The 23,863-nt window shown below is 38.5% G+C and overlaps 1 protein-coding gene across 1 annotated transcript; it reads left to right on the top strand.

The window, feature by feature from the left end:
- Nucleotides 1-869: 869 nt before the first annotated feature.
- p2ry6 (pyrimidinergic receptor P2Y6) lies at nt 870-23,758 on the top strand. The gene is made up of 2 exons (XM_084123933.1): nt 870-992; nt 19,852-23,758. The coding sequence occupies exon 2, from the start codon at nt 19,875-19,877 to the stop codon at nt 20,850-20,852; it is 978 nt and encodes a 325-aa protein (XP_083980059.1). The 5' UTR covers nt 870-992; nt 19,852-19,874; the 3' UTR covers nt 20,853-23,758.
- Nucleotides 23,759-23,863: the final 105 nt, after the last annotated feature.

The following is a 23,863-nucleotide window of genomic DNA, read 5'->3' as shown; positions in this document are numbered from 1 at the left end:
TTGCTCCAGTTCACTGGAAATTATAGAATGACATTTTCATAAACACTAGAGACTCTTGCCGTCTTCTTTTGCCAAGTATTGTCTACACTTGCCAATTTTATTTTTTCATACTTTCGGAGCAACATAATTTGCTTCAATTTGCTTCATAATTTGCTGATTTTGATTAAAAAATGAAGTATAAAATATACAGGTGGTAAGAGGAGTATATTTATCCTATACACTTGTTATGCAGTAAGAAATACAGTGTAATTGATGGCATTTAGTGACTCTAGTGTTGATTTAAGGACATCTCTGAGTATTGTATTAGATTTTACCCAAGTATTGTAATGCCTGTGGTTATGCCTTAACTTGTCTTAACTCCCGTTCACTTGTTCAACCTTGTGTGTGTGTGTGTGTGTGCGTGTGTGTGTGTGTGTGTGTGTGTGTGTGTGTGTGTAAACAGAAAACAGAAGCCACCTGCCTGAAGGGCCAAATCATTTACAAAAGAATAATTTGTTGACTGATAGTTTGTTTGTTGATATCAATGGTTGATTATGTCCACACACACACACACACACACACACACACACACACACACACACACACACATTTAGCTACACAAATTTTCAGAAATTCTTTCAAATTCTGTTTTCAGTTTCCAAAACATTTTATTTGGTGTTTTACACACAATTACATAAAAAAGTTAAGCTCTATAGACAGCATTTGTGACGTCCATTACCATGAATGAATGAATGAATTCTGTAGCGCTCAACGTCTTTCAGCAAATCAGATAAGCCAAATGGGCTGGACGTAAAGTTACGTGATTAATATTAATGAGACGGGGGCGTTAACGATGACGCGCAAGTCCAAAAAGCAGAAGAGTGCAGTGCAGAATTTTTAGTTTTTCACTTTTCTTCGACTGTCTGACTCTGAGGAGATTCACTTTTGCTTCGCATACAGAGTTTTTATTTACCGATGATCAAGACGGAAATAACTAAAGAGTGGATGCAAAGGTAAGTTTAGGAAGCAATTAAAATTCGTTTACACTTTGTTTTTAACGATATTTGTAATCCATTGGCATGAAATGAGCATTTTAATTACACACATCAGCTTCTTATTCTGGGCATGCATGGTGATATTTAGCTATTTATGCATGCAGATACTAATTAATGTTAGTTCCTAATCCAGGTTTTATTATATGCTAGATATAAAAACATGTGTCTGTCTTAGTGTTACAAAATTAACATAGAAATAACAAATAAGTATAAAACAGTTGCGCATAAAAGAAACAGGTTTTAATTACTATAACAAACCATTACAATAGGTCTACCCATAACTAGTTATAATTACCAGCGCATGTTACCTATTCAGATTTTATATTCATAGGTCGGATTTTATATAATGTTAAAATGAAAAACTAATTCCATGTAAAAAATGTTCTGGATAAAAATATTTAGCTTTTTTTGTCATAGATTTTAGGTTAAATCCTTTTATATTCAAATTTTAACTATTGGCTGTGAAATCCATTTATTGATCGATTGATTTAGTAAATAACTTATTGATTGGTTTACAGTTTCAGCTTCACACCATCTGTCACATTTATTTATTTTGTCCAGTTAGTACAGTAATGCAGTGTCATATCACTGTTTGTAAAAATGATCATTCTGATAAATATTAACATCTGTATATATTAACAGCTCTGTGGAAGTATGATGCAGGATTCCACTATAAGCCATTGTTTGCAGTGTGGATTCCAGTAGATTAGTGATGCTTCATTGAATGGATTCTGTGTTTCTTTTATGCACATGGACAGACACTGATGTCTCATTAGGGGAAATAACATCATGGTGTGGGTAGAATTGTGTGTATGTGTGTAGAAAATAAAACATTGCAAGAGATTGTTGATCCAGATCAGAATCTTCAATAGCCTCCTTTTTATATAGTCTATACTTTGACCTTCTTAAATTTATAGCTACGACAGCCAGTGGTGCCAAGGGCAGTTTGTATCCTCAACAGAGAGAAAATACAAGCCAATCTCTAGGAAAGATAAAAGAGAACCATGTCCCACTCAGAAACATGACTTTCCTTGTCAAAAGTGTTCCACGGACATTTGTTTGTTGCAGTTTTGCCGTGGGGAAATGTCACCACTTAATGTTGCTTGCAAGCAAACCCATGCTTTAGTGTGCTATTTTTGCACCTGACTGAGTATGATAAATGCTTGCAAGGTGAACAACCCTCTTACCAGTTGGCTATATCTGCTTCTATTTTAATGGCCACACATGGACACTATGTCACTTGTTTATGTTGTATAACCAGGGATCAAAGTGTTTGAGTTGATTTGTAGTCATTGTCATTGCATGGAATTGCAAAATGAATGGGTCAAATACATTTTCAAGACTTGACAGGATATTTTTCCATTTTTCATTGCAACGGTTGTTTTGTTTGTTTAGCAAGTCTACTTGTAACACAAGCTTTGTGACAAGGTTCACAGAAAAAAAGGTGTGGACGAGGGTGTTCGGAAAATAATAAATGCCTTGAACATGAAAATGAAACCACACTGCTCTCTTTCTTTAATAAGTCAGAAATCTGTCTGAAATTTGCATAAGAGCTTATGATATGAAGTAGCAGCTAAATTGAGACTTGTTGTCTCAGGTTGCTGCTCTCTGGTTCTCAAACGTTCTGTTACCACCCCTGGAGATACAGTATTTGCACACAAGTGTCACAAGAATACATGTACTCACAGTTAAACAGAACCTCATATACAGCGCTCTTAACACAAATGAGTCCTGATTGGGGTCTCTCACAGAGAGTACATGGATCTAGCCACCAGACTGTCAGCTTACTGTGTTTGCCAAAATCAACAGCCATAACTACCACTCCCTCTCCGTTCTGCACCTTGAAGCTGTACCGTCTCAGTCAACATTGTTACGTTATGGAGTTTAGATTCATGTCATAATCTACCATAATTATGACAAACTCCAGCTGCGTTCTTGGACTTGCTGTCTATTTTTGACCATGAAGGCTTCATGCAAGGACTCAAATGACCCTGGGGCATGTTTTATGTAAACACCTCTTTTTTTTTTTTTTGCTAATGAAAATGCAACCACATTATCTTTGGGGTAGAGATTTGCTAAATTATGATCTTTTAATCTACAATTTTTGCCTGGCAGACAAAAGAAGTCATTCAGACTTGGTATCGGTGCTTTTGATTTATGTCCCGTCGTGACTTATCAGTCGTTACGTGTGTTGTGTAGTGGACTGACTGGGTTAGGTTTGTGCTCCTCTTTGACTGTCAAAGACTAGAATCTGCTCTCCAGTCGATGGAAACAATCTTTATGTGTGTTAAGTCTTAAAGGAGGTGATTTTCTTTTTTTGTTATGCTTGTTGAAAGTCATCAGCGTGTTCACGTACGCTGTGCAGACAGAGCAAGAATGGCAGGCAAGCAGCAACAACCTCACTTTCCTTCTGAACTGACAACAAGCACTGGCAAAGGATCTACGATCTATATATCTTCATCAGAGCCAAGCAGACTCTCATTGTGGAAACCCTATCATGCAAGAAATATTATTACACACTGACAAGTTTTTCTAACTAAACAAACCGAAAACTTGCTGCATCTAATTCTGTTTTTAAGAATTTGTTTATGTTTGGTATTGTAGTGTTACTCACTGTACTATACAGTTTTCTCACCGGTGAATGACACATGATGTATTGCAGTAACGTTGTCTCCGGTGTTCTTGGCTGAGCGCATTCATGCGATTTGCAGGGAGGGTGGGACATACGCTTTTACTGCTCTCAGACTTAAGTTAGCATTTTCCCAGATGTCCAACAGAACCTTTAAGTCCTAAGTCTTAGAACGTTTCAGCTAGTTGTTAAGTGTGTCCCCAGCTTTAGCTCAGTAAGAAACACCCTGGCAACCACATAGAACATTGTGACAGCGCCCTGCAATAACCCAAAACACCTCCGGATGTCACATAACAACACCCTAGCAACCACTTAGAACACTCTGGAAACTGCATAGCAACACCCTGGCAACTACCCACACTATACCGTGGCAACCGTATAGCAACACCCTATCAACCACCTAGAATACTCTGAGAGCAGCATAGCAATGCCCTGGCAACCACCCACAACACCCTAGCAATTGCATAGCCACACAATGGCAACACCCTGGCAACTGCATAAAGACACCCAAGCAACCACCTAGAACACTATATCAGCCGCATAGTGGTGCCCTGGCAATCACTCACAACATCCTACCAACCGCATAGCAACACCCTAGCAACCACCTAGTGCATATCAGCAACCGCAAAGCAACACGATCCACAACCAATCCACATTTTCCTAATAAGGAGATCTGATTATTATTGGAATCATTATTGAAGAAACTGCAGTATTTAAAAATGCAGAGTTTTTTTTGAGTGTTCATGGGTAAAATAAACACAATAAGATACAAAAAGATACAAAACTTATACAATATTAATATAATATATCACATAAATATGAGAAAACTTAAACTAAAATTGTGTTGCCTAAAAAAACATGACAGAAAACCAATGTGCTTGTATTTGAAACATTCCTCTTTTCGAGAACTCAGTGTTTTAGCTCAATCCCACCCGAGGCCGGTTTTCTGAATAGTCGGATGTGTGTTGCTGAACCTGTCTAGACAAATCCAGCATGCTGCTTTCATTCCATCTGCCTATGAGATGAATGAATAAGACCTGATGAGGATCAGTGAGGTGACCTGGGGTGCAGGGCTCGACTGAAGATTATGAGGTCAATCAGGCACTTTAGCAACAGTTACTCAAGATGGACTATCTTTGCAATCACTCATACTATTGAAAGGATCTCTGGATTAAAGGCATCTGCTAAATACCTTGCAGGTATTACTACTGGGCAGACATACACGCACACACACACCCACACATGTGGACTTAGACAAAGAGACATTCTTGTGAAACAGAATGTCTCATGTCTGTTGCACAACACTTCTTCATAAGGTTGTCAGACTCAGTGATGAAATAGAAGAACTTTAAGTGTTCACTGCAGTGATTATTTTACTAATCATAGTTTAGACCAGCTTGTGAAAATTCACATTTACTGATGCCATTTCCTGCAGTAATGTGCATTGCTGATATAACTGGAAATTAAAGCTTTTACTTGAATGTGCATGAACTGGAAATCAGTGAATGCAGCGAGATTTTGTGAAAGTTTCTGCATGTGTACCACTACATAAAACTACAGTTAAAGTGCAGATGAAACATAAGAACACGTTCATTGTGAATGGCCCCTAAAAACTACGTTAGACAGATTGATAAAATCGTATGTAAAACTGAATGCTGTATGCCAGTGATGTAGACTTGTTTGATGATATGAAAATAACATAATATTTTGTCTTCTAAAGTCAGTTATCTTTTCATTGCTTTTATCTGCCTTCATTTGGGGACTTTTCTCAGGAAATATTGAAAATAATTAATTTAATAATTCATTTAAGTATTAAATTATTGTAGCATCTTTTCAATTCAAATTTGTAATCGATTGAAGTGTAACATCATGATATTAATCTATTTTTTGCATTTGTTATAGCATTTATTTACCAAGGATTCAGATTAATATTGTAATTTTAATCTCTATTCATTTTTGTTTTGATTTAGATTAGAATCTGGTGAGAGAACTTTGATAGGATCAAATTTAATTAAACTTTTAAACATTTGCGACATGGATTTCAGTAGTTTCAGAAGCTTATGTGAATGGCTTTTCAGCATGGACAAGTTCTCTTTAAATAACAAATAAAATTATAATTTGGACATAAAAGCCCACAAAACCTTGTGAATGGAGACTTTGAGGAGTATTTTATCACCGTTGAATTCTTTGCATTCTTTGATAGGGCACCTCATTTGAATATGAATCAACTCATTCAAAATGGGAACTGAAAGGAGTAAAAGAGGAATTTGAACACTTTCTTTTCCTGTCTTTAGCAAGCGTGTCACATGATCAGCAGGACTCTACTAATAGTAATACTAGTAATACTAATATTTTTATTGTTTTATGTAACTCAATGTAAACTACATTTTCCATTACAGTGTATGATGTATGAACGGTTCAAGAGTTCTACATTTAGCATGTATTTTAACATACTAAGTAAAAACAGGTTTTTGCCCCTGATAATAAGTTTACAGTAAAATAGATTATCAGAAATAAATGAAATGTCATCAGGATGGGGACAACCAGTGGCTCATTGGGTCTAAATAATGGCTCATTTAAGCTGTTTCTGTGAATAATTATGTTTAGTAGGCTTCATTTTTGATTTTATGGACATTTTGGTACAACATGGCCTGGTTTCACAGACAGGGCTTAGATTAAGCCAAGATTAGGCCTTAGTTTAATTAGGACATTTAAGTAGCTTTTATAAACGTGCATTACTGGTGTGCATCTTGAGACAAAACAATGGCACTGAAGATATTCCAGTTAGGGTGACCACCATCAAACAAACCAAATGTGGGCTGATTATAAGTTTGTGTGGGACAATGTGGGACATGTTACCAACACTAAAACGTAACCTGAAACTGTTATATAATGTCTATCTAACTTAATAAAGACATTTGTATTCTGCCTTTCAGCTGATAAAAATACTTTGTTCTTTAGTCCCTTCCAGAAAACACCATTACATCACAATGTAACATAACATGTCTTTATTTTACATGTCATTTAAATTCAACACTGAGCCCAAAGGCAGCAGGCATCATGCAGATAACTATTTTTGAAACAGTTCAGACAAAGTGCAACTAAAATCCAACAAAATCAACAATGAACAAATTAAATATAAAACAACATGAAATTAGATCATTGACAGTCTTATATATTAAGAATATATTAAACCCAAAACTCATATTTTTAGAAAGGATGTGAAGTAAAACAACCACAGCAGGCGGTGCTTTGATTTCATTTTTTTAATTAAAATTTTAATTGACCGAGTTATCCATTTGTTTTCTGACAGGGAACACATGGAACGAATCACCGGTCCACATTTTGATTGACAGCCGTCACAACCTACTAGTGACCGTGTTTACTCTTTTCTTTTTCTTTCTTTTTTTACTCTTTTCTTTTTCTGGTACATCTCACCTATGCCAAGCCTCTGGTTCCTTGAGCTGCTGTCAAGTTTCCACCATTGCCATAGAGCCTGGAGTTGTCTCATCCCTGACCAGCCTGTTATTCTGCCCTATTGTTTGGACTGTTCCTGCCTGTGTTTTGTCTTTGTTAATAAATATCACTCCCTGCTCATTCTGCGCCTGGGTCATCCCTTCTCTGAATCCTGACAATTCCCGCACCTCGTGTTTTTCAAAGCAAAAACGTTCTGTGTGAATGGCCCCTTACTGAGCAGCTTATGCACACAGCACCAGAATTTTAAACCCAAACACTTACGTATATGATGTCCTCAACATCCCAACATCTTTTCTCACGTCTGTCTGTTAAACATCTTTACACAAAAAACCCACTCCACTGCTTGTCAAGTAATGCTTTCCTGCCCTAAATTTTCCTAACTACATAATGCATTTTTATTAATGACATCAAGTATGATTATAATTCTAAGCTTCTCATGTGAATTTACAACTAGGCTAGTCATATGGGAAAATGTTGTCTATAAATCCAGTCTTGTTTGTACCATCTGAGTTGTGTCTTAACATGCAGTGTTATCCAACACCAGAGAATATAGAGTAAAATATAGCCATGTAGACGGCCTGAGTGCTCTAACTCGGCAGGACGATTAATGAACTTGCCCAGTGGCTCCTGAGAGTCTGACAAACAGTTAGTTCCGTTACTTCCTGCATGAATCCTGCAACATTATTGAATGTTTTTACTCTAATTGGGTTTGAACGAGCTATAATTTTACTCTAATTAGTTTTTTACCTACTATATTTGGACTATACAAATGTGTTTTGCATGCACACAGAGAATCAGGGCTGGCGCTATACAGTCAAGATGAATGTGAAAATAGATTTTAATGATGAAATAGACTCTTAAAAAAAAAAAAAAAACGCATATGATAAGTGCATAGGCTTTCTTGGCTACTTTCTAGGCTACTATAGCAAAATTTTAGTTAAGTACAGTCTGTTTTGTCACATTTGACACAAACTTCCCGCACCACGAAAAATGCAGCTAAATAGGCTAAAGGCATGATGATTTTTTTTTTTTCATGTTTAGAGGGCTAGTTAGTTGATTATTTCACTGTATTGTTATTATTTGTCACTGGTTGCAGTTTAGGCTGTTATAACTCACCATGAAATTATGCATCTGTTAAACGGGTCTCAATAAGTGTGTTACGTGTTAGTGAAGCGGTCAATAAGCAGGTTTCATAGTAAAGTAAACACGGTTAATTACTTTTGGTGGTGGTACATGTCTGGATTCATGGTAAAACCGCTGAAATTGTGGAACTAGGACTTATTTATATATTATGGTCTAAAATGTGTTTATTTCATGGATATGGAGTAAATTTTTTGAATGTGTTAGCCCAGGCAATTTTCCTTTTTGTTTTATGTAATGTTATTCAGTACTCTGCCATTTGTATTTGCTCAGTAGTTTTTAGATTAATAATTGTGGTAGCAACATACGGGTCGACAAATATGTGAATGGGCCACATTTGTTATTCTAGCTGGGGATACTTTGAGCTACATCATCGCCCCCTTTCTTTACTTCATATACCCCCTTTTCAGTGCTCCGTTGGCGTGGGTGTTTGGAACTCTTCTATTGTGCTACTGAAAATAATTTACCAGTGTCATTTAAGGATCTATTTATTTTCAGTTCTCTAGGAACACAGCAGTGAGATACCTTTGCTTAAGTCACCTTCTTTTCTCCTGGGAAAGACTCCAATAATGTCTCCTATGATTTCAGAAGAGATATTAGCAATACCTCAAACTGTGCCAACATTCAAATGTCAGAGATTTCAATATGAACTATGAATTCAACATCAAATGGTTGTTTCATTTGTGTCTATTTTAATTACTCCCAACTGAAATATATGAGAAACATACTGAGACTATAGTGGATAGTGGACAGGTAATGACGGGGAGGGATCAAAATATGAATTTATTGATTTTGATGTTTGGCTCCATTTTGATCAATTTGGGGTAAATTGTGGGAATGAAGTGTTTGTCCACCATTTTTAATGACCCATAAAACAAAATGTAATTTATGAAATAATATAAATGAAATAATAATATAATATAATATAATATAATATATAAGGGATAATGTTCAGTTAAGTTATTTTAAGACTATTATTGGCTGACTGTACATTATCCCAGTGTAAAGGATCCACTGGAAGCAAGTGCAAATGAGGAGGCAAGTGTAAATGAGAACCCAATAGGCCGGGAGCCAGGTCCACTCCTCAGGATGTTTTTGCTACCTTTTTTTCACTATTATTTCCTATTATCTTATACCTTGGGCCATCACAAGTTGATAATGAGCACCCCCAACTCGGCCCCGTTTGGTCTCAGGGGCCAAAAAACACCCTTTTTGGGAAAAGCTTTTGGCGGAATGATGTAATTGTGAATATAAAGGTACTGCAGCTACATAAATGGCCATATAACCCTAAAATTTTGCATGGTGTATCCTGACACATAGGGGAAACTAGCCGAAAAAGATTCTGGGCATTGCTGCCTTTTTTCTGTCAAATATCACCCTCAACATACCCCAAAAGACTAAAAAATGGCTGTCCGCCTGACAAATTGTCATCAAAAGTGATAATTTTCAAGCATTTTATTATATATATTCACTGCCTTAAATGTACATGAAAAACTTCCCAAGTTTATAAGCTTCAATTTAAGTCCAAGATGACCTTTCTATCTAGAGGATTATAGCTGGTATAACCAAAGTTCTCCACTGTACCTCAAATCGGAGAAAACTGTACTTTCAAGCATTACCATTCCTTATGGGTTCCATAAGTCCACAAAGTCCTCGCAACACATGGAATAAAGATGACTCTAGTGTGTAGTCTGTTATCAAAAAAACAAACTTCAATAGAGTAAACGTTAGTAACCTTCTGTACAGGTAAACATTCTTTACAGCCAAATGGCGAAACTAAAATACAGCTCAAACATAAAATAGAAAACATTTATTTGGTTCTTAGATCTTTTTGCTGCTTATCCATGCTGTACTTTGACGACTGGTCATGTTAGTGTGTTGTATTAGTGTAGAATATAAACTCTTAATCATCATTTTCCTCATCTTCATCTATATTTGTATGGATTTCATCAGTTTTTGGAGCCAAGCACTTCGATGTGTTTTACATACCTTCAAGGAGATTGTGAAACTGAGCGAGCTTCTTCTTCTTCGGACCTCTCCACACTGGTCCGGGTGACAGCACAGCAGCGTGAGCGGTCTTTTTTCTCTCTCTTTCTTTTCTTTTTGCTTTTGTTTTGACTTGAGCAAACAAAAGCTGTTCTCACAGCTGGTAAGGTGCACTTGAGAGCACTCAAAGGCAACGTGGTCGAGAACTTTGCCCAGCAGAAACGGGCTGAAAAGCAGACTGAGACCATCAAGCACATCCTGCCGCGGCGGTCAGCTGTTGCCTCCACCCCATTGCCTGCAGCCCCTCAGTCTGCTCGTCGCCGGGGCGGCCTTCTGTGTCTGCCCTCGCTCCCGCGCCGCAGCAGCAGCCTCCACCTAAGCGGAGCCAAGGAGCCAGTCGCAGGCAGGCCTCCCCCACCCGTCCAGGCCCCTGCCAAGCAGGGCGGTAAAGCCAAGAGCAAGCAGCCCTAGGACGGGCGACCCGGAGATGGATCGGGCCATTCACTCTACTACAGTGAGAGCAGCCGATGCCCATGTCTTGCGAGCAGAGATCGCAGTCCTACTAGGACGCGATAGAGCCAGTCCCTCCAGCCGATATAAGGTCAGGGCACTACAGTCCCTACTTTATTGTACCCAAGAAATGTGGTGGGTTCAAAATGCTCATGCAGAAACGCATTTTCGAATGCATCCGTCCCCAAGATTGGTTTGCAGCGATCGACCTGAAGGACGCGCACTTTCATGTCTTGATTCTTCCTCGACACAGGCCATTTCTGCACTTTGCGTTCGAGGGTCGAGCATATCAGTACAAGGTCCTGCCCTTCAGGCTGTCCCTGTCTCCCCGTGTCTTCACAAAAGTCACGGAGGGGACCCTTGTTTCCATGAGAGAACAGGGCGTGCACATCCTGAACTATTTCGACGACTGACTCATATTAGCACACTCTCGAGATCAGTTATGCGAACACAGGGACCTCGTGCTCAGGCACCTCAGCCAGTTGCGTCTTCCGGCCAATTGGGAGAAGAGCAAACTCGCCCCCATGCAGAGGATCTCTTTTCTTGGTATGGAGTTGGATTCGGTCGCACAGACAGCACGCCTCACAGAGCAAACGCGCTCAGTCAGTGCTGAACTGCTTGAACACCTTCAAAGGTAGGACACTGTGCAAAGTCAGGGAGGACGAGGAGCAGGTCCTTCTGGTGGCCCCCTATTGGCCCACCCGGACCTGGTTCCCAGAAATCATGCTCCTCGTGACAGTCCCTCCCATTCCTCTGAGGAAGGATCTTCTGACTCAGAGACAGGGCACCCTATGGCACCTGCGTCCGGACCTCTGGAAACTCAATCTCTGGTTCTAGGTGACTTACCCCCAGAGGTACTTAACACCATCACTTCTGCACGGACGCCGTCCACCAGACGTGTGCCTTGAAGTGGAACCTGTTCGTCAAGTGGTTTTCTTCTCGCCGAGAGGACCCCCGAAGATGTTCAATAGGGTCCGTGCTTTCCTTTTTGCAGCAAGGGTTGGAGCGAAGGCTGTCTCTATCCACCCTCAAAGTACATGCTGCTGCCAGGGGGCCTGCAAGCATTTTCGGTCGACGAATCGTGCCTAGAGTTCGGGCTGGGTGACAACCATGTTGTACTGAGACCCGGCCTGGCTATGTGCCCAAGGTTCCTACCACTCCCTTCAGAGATCAGGTGTTAGGCTGGGTTCCATATGTGTATACTTCCATGGCTGCTTCTAATCGAAACCCTGTGTCTTTCCCTTGGGCTAAGTTACCCAATATTCATATGCAGTACAACCTTCGGGCTAGTCCATATGTATTTTTCCACATAACTCCCTTGAAGAAAGTGACTTCCGCAGCGTTCCCCTTCCATAGAATGGGCACGCTTTCCCAGTGTTATCCAATAATCTCACTGTATGGGTTATCATGGAACAACAGTGATAGATACGCTCTGTGTAAGCCCTTTCCTATCGTCCGTCCAGGCAAGAAGGGGTACAGGCTTACACCGGGTGCTGGATGGGGTGCAGCAGCTGTGGCGCTTTGGTAGGGATTCCTATCAGTCGGTCAAGACATACGTCGAGAGTGACCGACCGATAAGGGAACGTCTTGGTTACATATGGTAACCCTCGTTCCCTGAGAGAAGGAACGGAGACGTACATCCCATCATCACATGTGCTGCTGCCCACGGGGGCGGCCAGCTTACCAGGCTTGGCTCCTCAGCAAAAAAGGAGCTCACCTCGCACCTGCTGCTCATTATATACCTGCGCTGCGAGGCTTAACAGTTGATGCAAATGACTGCATGCCAATGTGTATTGGCTCATTTCAGTTTTACTCAAAGTAGATTGGCCTCTCTAGCGAGATTCCTATCAGTCGGTCACGACGTACGTCTCCGTTCCCTCCCTCAGGGAACGAGGGTTACCATATGTTACCAAGACGTTTCACCATTTGGCTGTAAACAATGTTTACCTGTACAGAAGGTTACTAACGTTTACTCTATTGAAGGTTGGCTTTTTGATAACAGACAGCACACTAGGGTCATCTTTATTCCTTGTGTTGTGAGGACTTTGTGGACTTTAATAAATCTCACATTTGGCTAATTGATTTTGTGTGAATGTACCCTATGTTGCACCCTGACCCCAGTCCACCTAGGGCAGGGCTATTCAATTGGCAGCCTGTGGGCCACATACGGCCCGCCAATCATCTCTATCTGTCCCAAAGGCACTCCAACCTCCCTCCGCCTCTTTTCCTGGTGGTGTGGCTACATTTGGTTAGATATGCGAGTGGCCATAGTGGCGCGTGCAGCTGTACGTCTATACGCACTGTGCATACCATGAACGCTCCGACTAACCTGAGAAAAGTTTTCAGTCTGAATATTTCACCAATTATTATGTGTGTCCCGTATTTCTGTCGACTGAACCAGCGATACCAGTCATTTGTGAATGGTGCGAATATTTTGTTCGATCTTTGGTTCAATTATTTCCTTTACATGAATTGGCTAAATGCGCTTGCATTATTATCTGTCACTGAATCATCTGAAGCTGTTTCTCGGTCAGTAACAACAAATATAGAACAAATAGCGCTGTTTTCAGTTTAGTTTCAGTTCAACTCGCAGTTTAGTTTACTTTGAACTACGCAGCACCGCCCAGTGGATAACGGAACGCAAGCTTAAAGGAGTTGCATTTACTCCCGGTTCTGGGGCCTCATTTATAAACGTTGCGTACGCACAAAAGAAGGCATACGCCGCTCTCTACGCAATAATTGGTATTAATAAAAAGCAAACTTGACGGGAAAATGTGCGGTCCTTCACGCAAACTCTGACCCAGGCGTACGCACAAAAACGGGTGAAATGAGAAATGGCGACACCGTCGGCAGATGGAAGAAACGTGAAAGTGTGTGAAACTGTAGAGCGTTGTGTAAAAGAAATGGCAATACTGCTTCTCATAAATAACATGAAGACTTCACAAAGCAAGTCTTACAATTAACAGCCTACACGAACACCTGTTTGATCGATCTGCAGTGTAAAACAAACAAAATCAAACGAAGATTACAACAGAAATGCAAATTAACACATATTTTCATGTATATTTGCAATAATATTAGCATGTTATGCAATTCATCCTCATAACACATCTGTAGCTTGTCAGATGCAATCAAATGGATGGTAATAAAATGCCATGATGCCATCACAATGCGTAATGACGCACAATGGCTGATCTTGCGCTTCACACTTGCGCGTGAGTGAAGTTATGTTTCTTGGTTTTCCTCTGTGTTTGCCATGATTTCGCAATCGATGAATATTAACTTGTGGGCGTTTCACGACTATTTATGGGCAACTATGGGCGTGACATGAAGCCGCAAAAGCTGCGCTACATTTAGAATTGATTGTGATTTATTAAGGGAAAACTGCGTAGAATGTGCGTGCATGCGCACGGTTTTATAAATTCATTTTGTGTATAGTTTTTACCTGTGTTTAGGCATTTTGTTATACAGTGGTAGTGAGTGAGTAACCACGTATGGTTTTACCTGTGGCTATCATGTCTCACTGTCAGAATATTTTCATTTAAGCCTATAATAATTATAAATAAAATAATTCTTACCAATAGCTATGATCTTATGAATTCATATTTTTGTACATAGCTGTAAATAAGTTATTTATTAAATACTCATAAATCTGCATACTGTTGGGTACCACATTTCCAAGTAAATACAATACTTTTTTTAGGTTTACTTTAGCTTATTTATTGATACTGTTATGTTTCAATAAGTCATAAATAATGTTTCAATAAATAAGCTAAACCCACCGGCCCTCCTCAACATTTCGATTTAATAATCCGGCCCTTGAATGAAGCTAATTGAATAGCCCTGACCTAGGGGCATAACATTGCTCACTTTTCATGCAATTCATTTCATATAGTATAGCTCATAAGTCAAGTCTCAACTCTTGTTTAAGACATTGTTCATATGCAAAAAATATGCTTAATCCAATATGGAATGGTAATGCTTGAAATTTCTGTTTTCTCCGATTTGAGGTACAGTGGAGAACTTTGGTTATACCAGCTATAATCCTCTAGATAGAAAGGTCATCTTGGACTTAAATTGAAGCTTATAAACTTGGGAAGTTTTTCATGTACATGTGAGGCAGTGATATATATAATAAAATGCTTGAAAATGATCACTTTTGATGACAATTTGTCAGGCGGACAGCCATTTTTTAGTCTTTTGGGGTATGTTGAGGGTGATATTTGACAGAAAAAAGGCAGCAATGCCCAGAATCTTTTTTCTGCTAGTTTCCCCTATGTGTCAGGATACACCATGCAAAATTTTAGGGTTATATGGCCATTTATGTAGCTGCAGTACCTTTATATTCACAATTACATCATTCCGCCAAAAGCTTTTCCCCAAAAAGGGTGTTTTTTGGCCCCTGAGACCAAACGGGGCCGAGTTGGGGGTGGTCATTATCAACTTGTGATGGCCCAAGGTATAAGATAATAGGAAATAATAGTGAAAAAAAGGTAGCAAAAAACATCCTGAGGAGTGGACCTGGCTCCCGGCCTAAAGTGCAGTCCAAGCAAAACCAAACATGAAACAAAAACATGGCATGGCATGGCATGAAAACTCAAAAACATGAACATGAAAAGGACTCACAACAGTGGTTTACAGGAAACAATATTTGACAAAGACACATGGCAAACATGAGGGCTTAAATACACACAAGACTAATGACTAGACAAGGGACACCTGTGAACAATGAAACAAACAAATGACAACATGACAGTGTTGTAGTCGAGTCACCAATGTCGAGTCCGAGTCGAGTCTCGAGTCCCCAGTGTTCGAGTCCAAGTCCGAGTCACCAAAGAAGAGTACGAGTCGAGTCCGAGTCGAGTCACCATTACCTGAGTTTGAGTCCGAGTCGAGTTTCGAGTCCCCAGTGTTCGAGTCCGAGTCGAGTCATCAAGGTTGAGTCTGTGTTATATTTCAAGATCTTACATTTCTCCACTCTGGCACCCTTTAAAGAGCTGATATAATTGTAAAAGAGGGTCTACATTAAACAAAAATGACACCGCTGTGTTAACAAATAAAACTTTTGATTTCAATAATGTAGGCCTAGGCTATTAGTTGCCTAAATGTTGAAATAAACTTTAACAATGCTGTAGAAGTGCAGTTTATTAATAGTAAATGTTAACTAATGTAGTTAACTAGAGTTTAATAAATGGAACATTATTGTAAAGTGTTACAGATTTGTTATACACCGATTCAGACGTCTCGTGAATTTATTGTTGGACAGATGGACAGTTGTTTTAACCATTCCATTAAAGTGAGTCGGTTCAAAGGAGTCATTAGTTGGCGAATCGGACGTGTCATTAATGGACGTGTAGCCTACGACACGCGTTGTGTGTGATTATCTCGGCAGTTTAAGACATCGCACAAGATTTGTGTCAACACAGAAAACATTTCATCACTGGATAGTTTTTTTTTTTTTTTTTCGTTTATTGAAATTGTTGTTTATGTCAGCTGAATGTGTGGAACGCTTTTCAGAGAAGATAAGGCAATTTAGAACAATTCACACCCCGCGGTAATTGAGGAGAAAAAAAATCTCCGAATGCTCCATGTGAAACTTCATTCTTTCGACCTTTTACTATCGTGTCTTGATTTTGATTAATATGCGCGAGGGAGAGGGAGGAAGACAGCGCTCGTGTTGTTTGAAGATGGTGAGTGCGCGCGCGGCCGGGGCTTTCTCTCTGCTCGTTCTATGCGGGGAAAAAAGAGATCCCGGCCGGTCTTGGAGCCCGAAACAGCAAAAGTGTAACATCTTAAATCAAAATTTTATAACCTATTTGGTCAGAACTTCATCCAACGTCATTCATTTGATGAATGCTCAAGTCCGATTTTATATATCCTCGAGTACGAGTCCAAGCACGAGTCATTAGTCCGCGAGTCCAAGTCAAGTCACGAGTCCAGAGAATAGAGTCTCGAGTCGGACTCGAGTCCAGAGAATAGGGACTCGAGTCGGACTCGAGTCCGAGTACAGGACTCGAGTACTCCATCACTGCAACATGACACATCAGACAAGGGAACACATGGCAGGATCACATGACTTACAAGGGATCACATGACAGACAAGTATGACAAGAGCAAACCCAAAAACAAAACCATGACACCCGGGGCCTGTTTCAGAAAGGAGGTTAAGTGAAAACTCTGAGTATGTTAACCCTGAAATGAGGGAAACTCTGAGTTTTCTGTTTCAGAATGGGAGTATGTTAAACCTGAGAAAGCAGGGTAAGTCAAGCCTGTTTCAGAAAGAGAGGTAACTTATACTCCGAGTCAGTTACCATGGTAACTTACTCTGTGAACCTAACCTGGTCGGGAGCAGGTTTTCTTCAGTAAACCCAGAGTTTCTTTCGGTCTCCTCCCCTTTTTAAAGTGGAAGTGGTGTTTAAACACCTAATTCATTCTTTCAGTACATTTTTATTAATAAAACTAATCTTTTATTAATAAATAAAATATTGCTATTTTTTTATTTCTTTTTAAATAAGATGAAGTCTATATAACTCCTTAACTGGCAACTGAAAACACAGTAGTAGATTACAGTTACATAATGTAGTTCTAAACAAATTCTACAGAATTAAACTGTGGCATTTACTGGAAATCACTGAACTGTTAATCTGTGCAACAGAAGTTGATGGACCGTCCTCCTGCTGTTCTTCCACACTCTGGGGGCGCGGGGAGAGATAAGAATACCCGTTTATACTTAGATTTAAACTTAGATTCTATAGGCTACTCCACATAAAAATGTGACAAAATGTGAATGTGTAGATTGTTTGATGTGTAGACACATAATATTAACATTACCTCTGTAGGCCTCTCTGTGGCAGCAGAAACTCTTTATCCCCATGTGATGAGCATTTGGTTGAGTACACTTTATAACACTATTTGTCATAATTTCTGGTGTATTGAGTAGGCTACTTACAACTGCCTGGGGTTCTGTTGGGACAGGAGGCTCCAAAAGACAGATATTACCATCAGAATCTATTGGGACCAACAAAAATCCTAACCCAAAGTAAAATAAATGGAAATATCAAAAATAGCCTATATCAAAAATAACACATATGTAAACCTCTTACATTTTATGAAGGCCCTTGGATCTTTGGGACTGGCTCTGAAGTCCGTCCAGGAATTCCCTCAGCCAAAAATGCTGCTGCACTGCTAGACACTGGATGCTTTAGTTATTTAATATGTCACATGTTTGTAAAGTCAGGTAGCCTACACCCATACTATGCTCAAGCCTTACTTGACTGAATTATGTTTTTATATTTAAATTTCAGCTGCTGCTATGTTCTTTTAATGCCTGCAGGATTGCACCTACATGAAAATTAAAATTAGGTTGAATAACATACTGTTCTTCCAGTTTCACCTCTGATATTATAACAGTTGGATAAGTTACTTGTATTACTAACTACAAATGACATCTTCAACAGTGTAATTAGATTAATGTAATAATGACTATCTTTAGAAATTATTGGTCTACTTATTACTAATTACTAAATCCCATGTCAACCTTAAACACTTGAACAATACAAGGAGAGACAAGAAACTGCACTTTTAATGCTTTCAAATAAACAATATACAATTGCATGAATTATTCTTGAATTGACCAAAGTGTGTAGAGGGAGAAGGTTACATTAAAAATATAACTTTTAAAAATGTATGTTAAATAGCCTATACAGAATTGCTCTATAGTCTAATACAATTACATCAGATTTAACTTTAAATTACAGAAGAATTAAGAGTAATCCCTTTAATTAAACTACAGTATTTAGATTACTTGGTAATTAATTACACCCATCACTGTATAACAGTAATTAAAATGTGAAGAAATATGAAGACCTCTTTTTGTCTGGCGCTGTTGCAATGGTGACTCATAATATCTGTGCTCCATTGATAATGGCTTTTTATAGTTGTGGTGCACGTGCTTAACTCAGAGTCAGTCAACTCAGAGTTGATTGAACTAACTAATTTCAGCTGTTCTGAAACCAAAACTCAGAGTTTCCCATCTCAGGGTAAGTCAACTCAGAGTTCAAGTTTTAACTCAGAGTTGGTTGAACCTCCTTACTGAAACAGGCCCCCGGTTATCACATGCATATTCACTAAATAAATAAATATGCGGCCAGTTTCGGTAAGTGGTGTCATATACAACTAAAACCCGCAATAAAAAACACCAAGAAAACTCTAGCATTGTTGGCCAAAACAGAATGAAGTATTCCAGAGAGCTGTGTAATAAAACAGTTATTTTAAATTAAATTAAATTAAATATACCTAAAAGCAAGCACCAACCACCTAGCAATGCTCTGAAAGCACCCAGAAAATGTATTGTTGAAGTATCACTGAGTATCACTTGTATTAGTATCACTGAGATTATATTGTTTATTAATATTTTGAATTATTTTGAATTTTATATTTTATATTTTCCAGTTTAATTTTAGCTTTATTTAACGTTTTAGAAATTTTGTTGTGAGTTTGTCATTTTTGTACATTTTTTATTTTTATGTCTATGTAGTTTTTATTAATTTATTTCAATTTTAGTTATTTTAGTACATCAAGGTAAACCAAATGAAAATGAGAAATGAAGAGTTCAGATGCAAAAACCTCTAAGTGTCATCTGAAATTTTCTTCTAGAATGATCATTTTTGTAAAGCTTGTATATTTAAGTTAAGTAATTTCACTTAAATGACAATTAATAGGTAATTTGCATTGCCATTTAAGTGAAATTATTGAACTTAAATATACGAGCTTGATAAAAATTATCATTCTAGAAGAAAATTTCAGATGGCACTTAGAGGCTTTTGCATCTGAACTCTTCAAATATTGTCTTGGCAACAAGCTGAAATAAAATAAGTTTAAGTTGTTTTAATATTTTATTTAATTTCAGATGACATTTATTTTTCAGTAACAATTTTTTTTATAGTTTTAGTTTCAATTAACTATAATAACCCTTCCGTACAGTCAACCACTCATCATAAAAAGTAAAAATCTAGTATCTAATAATTATTATCCATGTATGACTACACTGACTCCTGAACATTTCTGTTTTTTCAGAATGTGAGGCAATATCAATTAAGATGGAATCTCTTAACCATTCCACCTCCACTTTGCCTTCCTGCACCTACAAAGAGGAGTTCAAGCGCTACCTCCTCCCGTCCGTCTACAGCCTGGTCTTCATCTTTGGACTGCCGCTCAATTTCATCATCATCCTGCGGATCTGGGGCTCACGGCGCACACTGACGCGGACCAAGATCTACATGCTGAATCTAGCCGTGGCGGACTTTCTGTACGTCTGTTCCCTTCCTCTTCTCATATACAACTACGCCAGCAAGGACTACTGGCCGTTCGGCGACTTCACCTGCCGTCTGGTTCGCTTTCAGTTCTACAGCAACCTTCACGGAAGCATCTTCTTCCTCACCTGCATCAGCTTCCAGCGCTACATGGGCATCTGCCATCCGATGACGCTGTGGCCTAAACAGGGCGGGCGCAGGCTGGCGTGGTTGTTCTGCGCTGGCGTTTGGGTGGCCGTCGTTTTGCTCTGCGCTCCCACGTTTGAGTTCGCCGCCACCGGCATCCAGCGCAACCGCACGGTGTGCTACGACCTGAGCGTTCCCCTTCGTTCAACAGAATACTTCCCGTACGGCATCACCCTGACCTGCCTGGGCTTCGTCGTGCCCTTTCTGGTGATCGTGGTGCTGTACTGCAAAATGGCGCGGGTTCTCTGGCAGGTCGGCGAAGCCAGAGAAGTCTCGGCCGCGGAGAAGAAGAATAAAGCCATCAGGATGATCATCATTGTAACGCTGGTGTTCGCCATCAGCTTTTTGCCGTTCCACGTGACAAAGACGCTCTACCTGCTAGTGAGGACTTTTCCCACGGCCCCCTGCGAACTGAGGAACCTGCTGGCTGTGGTGTACAAAAGCACCAGACCTTTTGCCAGCATGAACAGTGTTTTGGACCCCATTCTGTTCTACTTCACCCAGCCGCAGTACAGGCGCAGCACCAGAAGCCTGCTGCTCAAAATCACCTCACTGAAAGACAAGACTGCCAAAATCTGACTGGAACACGCCTGGTTTTGTCTAATATTACTGTATATTAAAGGTTTAGTTCACACAAAAATTAAAATTATGTCATTAATTACTCACCCTCATGTCGTTCCAAATACGTAAGACTTTTGTTCATATTCCAAACTCAAATGAAGTTCAATTTAATGAAATCTGAGAGCTTTCTGTCCCTCCATTGACAGCCTATGCAACTACCACTTTCAATTCCCAGAAAGGTACAGTAGTAAAGATGTCACATCATTAAAGTAATCCATATGACTCCTGTGGTTTCACCTCAATTTTATGAAGTGACGCGAGTGCTTTGTGTGTGCAAAAAAACATAATTTACCACTTTATTTACAAAATATTAATCTCCAACGCACGTTCATGACAGCACCACGTTGTATGTGTGTTGTGTTGATGCGAGAGCAGGCGTTGTTGCGTGAATGTGTGTCGGAGATTATTATTTTGTAAATAAACTGGTAAATCATGTTTTTTTGCGCAAAAAAAGCACTCACGTCGCTTCATAAAATTGAGTTTAAAGCACTGAGAGTTTAGAGTCACATGAATTAGTTTTATGATGTCTTTACTACCTTTCTAGTACTTGAAAGTGGTGGTTGCATAGGCTGTCAATGGAGGGACAGAAAACACTCAGATTTTATTAAAAAGATTTTCATTTGAGTTCAGAATATGAACACAATTCTTACAGGTTTGGAGCGACATGAGGGTGAGTAATTAATGACAGGATTTTAATTTTTGGGTGTCAAATACAGTCAAATACATTGTTTTTTCATGCACTGGACTTTTGAGACTTTATGCTATTTTGCTTCCATAACTTGTCTTCTTTCAGACTAGTCAAAAGAACATCCAAAATACACATTTAAGTGTTTAATTTATTACACTTTAGATATCTTTAAAAGCTTTGAGTTTTTTTCACCTGCACTCAACCAGAAATCTCCACTTCAGCAGCTTTACACACTCCAAACTTTAGTTTTATTCCTTTCTATATTACTTTCTATATTAGTTTGTTCATATATCATTTGCCTGAATTATAAAATATTGTATTCTTAAAAACATGATGACATTTTATTTTTCAGACTTTTGGCAGTATGTTCTGATTTATGGACTGATAAAAAAGAGATATCCAAAATCTCCTTTGTAAAAACCTAAAATTAATCAATCATTTTAAATCTGGCTTCATCCAGTGTTCAGATTTTGGTTCTGGAAATGTACACGAATTAGTGCATTTAAAAAAAATACGGCATTGTTTGCATATTTAAACAACATTTCAGAAAACTTGTAATGGAAAATGTCATATCTGTATGTAGTGTGATTAATTACCTGTTGTATGGTGATATCTATTAGTTAAAAAAATATTGCACATATTTACATGTGCTGTCTTGCTTTTTAATATTTATATACAAAACGTACAAAGCATTTAGGATCTCTGCTGTGAAAGTAGTATGTAATGGCTGAAGGAAGTGACCCTTTTGATCGATTCAGTGTTACAAAAAATAATTTATGAAGATTGAAACTATCGTGCATCACCCTATGGACATTTGCATTTGCTTTGAGTTCGAGAACAGCTCACCAAAGCATGGCAGATGACTAGTGGAGCTGTGAGCTCGTATCTGAGGGGTTTGAACCCTGTGAATGGCAGCTGAATGAGAGGACTAGTTTGGCTGATCCAGTCAATATCAGCTGATCTCTCCTTACATGTGAAAAAGGTGGTGCATTTTATTAACATGTTATGATGGCAATAGGAAATAAGAAAAGATACAATTGCCGACATAAGACTAATAGAGCTGAGAAATAAGAAATGTTTCTAATCCAAGGGGATTTAGAGTGCAACTTAATTTTTTTTTTTAATGAAGTTACATTAGTGGTGAAAGTATGAACTTTTTATTTTATTTTAATATGAAAGAAGAGGAAATCACACATTCTTTATTCATATTAATTACATTTTATTTATATATTTTTGTAATATATAATTATGTTTTATGACTTGTACGTGTGTGTGTGTGTGTGTGTGTGTGTGTGTGTGTGTGTGTGTGTGTGTTTATAAAAAAATATGAAGCAGCACAACTGTTTTCAACATTGATCAATATAAAAAAAGCTTTGACATTACAGGAAAAAAATATATAACTTTTTTATGTTTTCACTGTATTTTGATCAAAATAAATGCAGCCTATGTCTATACAGTATGCATGATATATAGGTGCGAGGTATCTCTTTTGAAACAGTGATATGTGGAATTATGGATGAGATATAGAGATGAATAGAAGCATTTGGAATGGATAGAATAACACCATCTGTTTAACATACTACATCTGCTGCACATTATCTAACGGAAAGTCATTATCAGATGTTTGATGGTTTAATAACACGTTGTACAGCTCAACATCCTTAAGTGACGTCTTGTCCTACAAGAGAAGGATCTAGTGTTAACAACAACATAGTGCCTGATTCAGGAACAGAGCTGTGCTGCTGTTCTGTCATTGTGTTTTCATGAACAGGGCAGTTTAATCACAGATATAGACAAGTTTTATTTAAAACTTCAGCTTGACCAAAATCTACAAAACCTTATAAATACCATCAAGAAAAAAAGCAATGCACCAGCACAGTATATTTGAATGTGTTTCAGTCATTTGGCCAGTATTATGTATGTGATTTTATTTTTTATTTTTGATGAATTTTGTCTTGTCTATTCAATCTACTGTATATATCTGATGGGCAAATAAGAAACTTTTCCTTCAATGTGCACGAATACGAAGCTAAATAAAATAGTTTTATGTTCGGAGTGGAATACTAACATACTGCATACTACACTGCAATCACTGTATACTATATCCTGTGGTTTCATTTGAATTGTTTGTGAAACATTATGCATTAATTTGTGGTGATAAACATTTCAAACAGAAGTATCCTATACATGACCGTTCCATGTTGCATATTTGATTCATCAAGTGGCATTCAGTTATCATTAAATAAAAAATAAAAAATAATTATTTTGTTATTTTTATTCA

Source organism: Abramis brama (assembly GCF_963993115.1).
Source record: "Abramis brama genome assembly, chromosome: 9".
Taxonomy (NCBI): Eukaryota; Metazoa; Chordata; class Actinopteri; order Cypriniformes; family Leuciscidae; genus Abramis; species Abramis brama.
The sequence above is the reverse complement of the archived record's forward strand: the minus strand, read 5'-3'. Positions and strand labels throughout refer to the sequence as shown.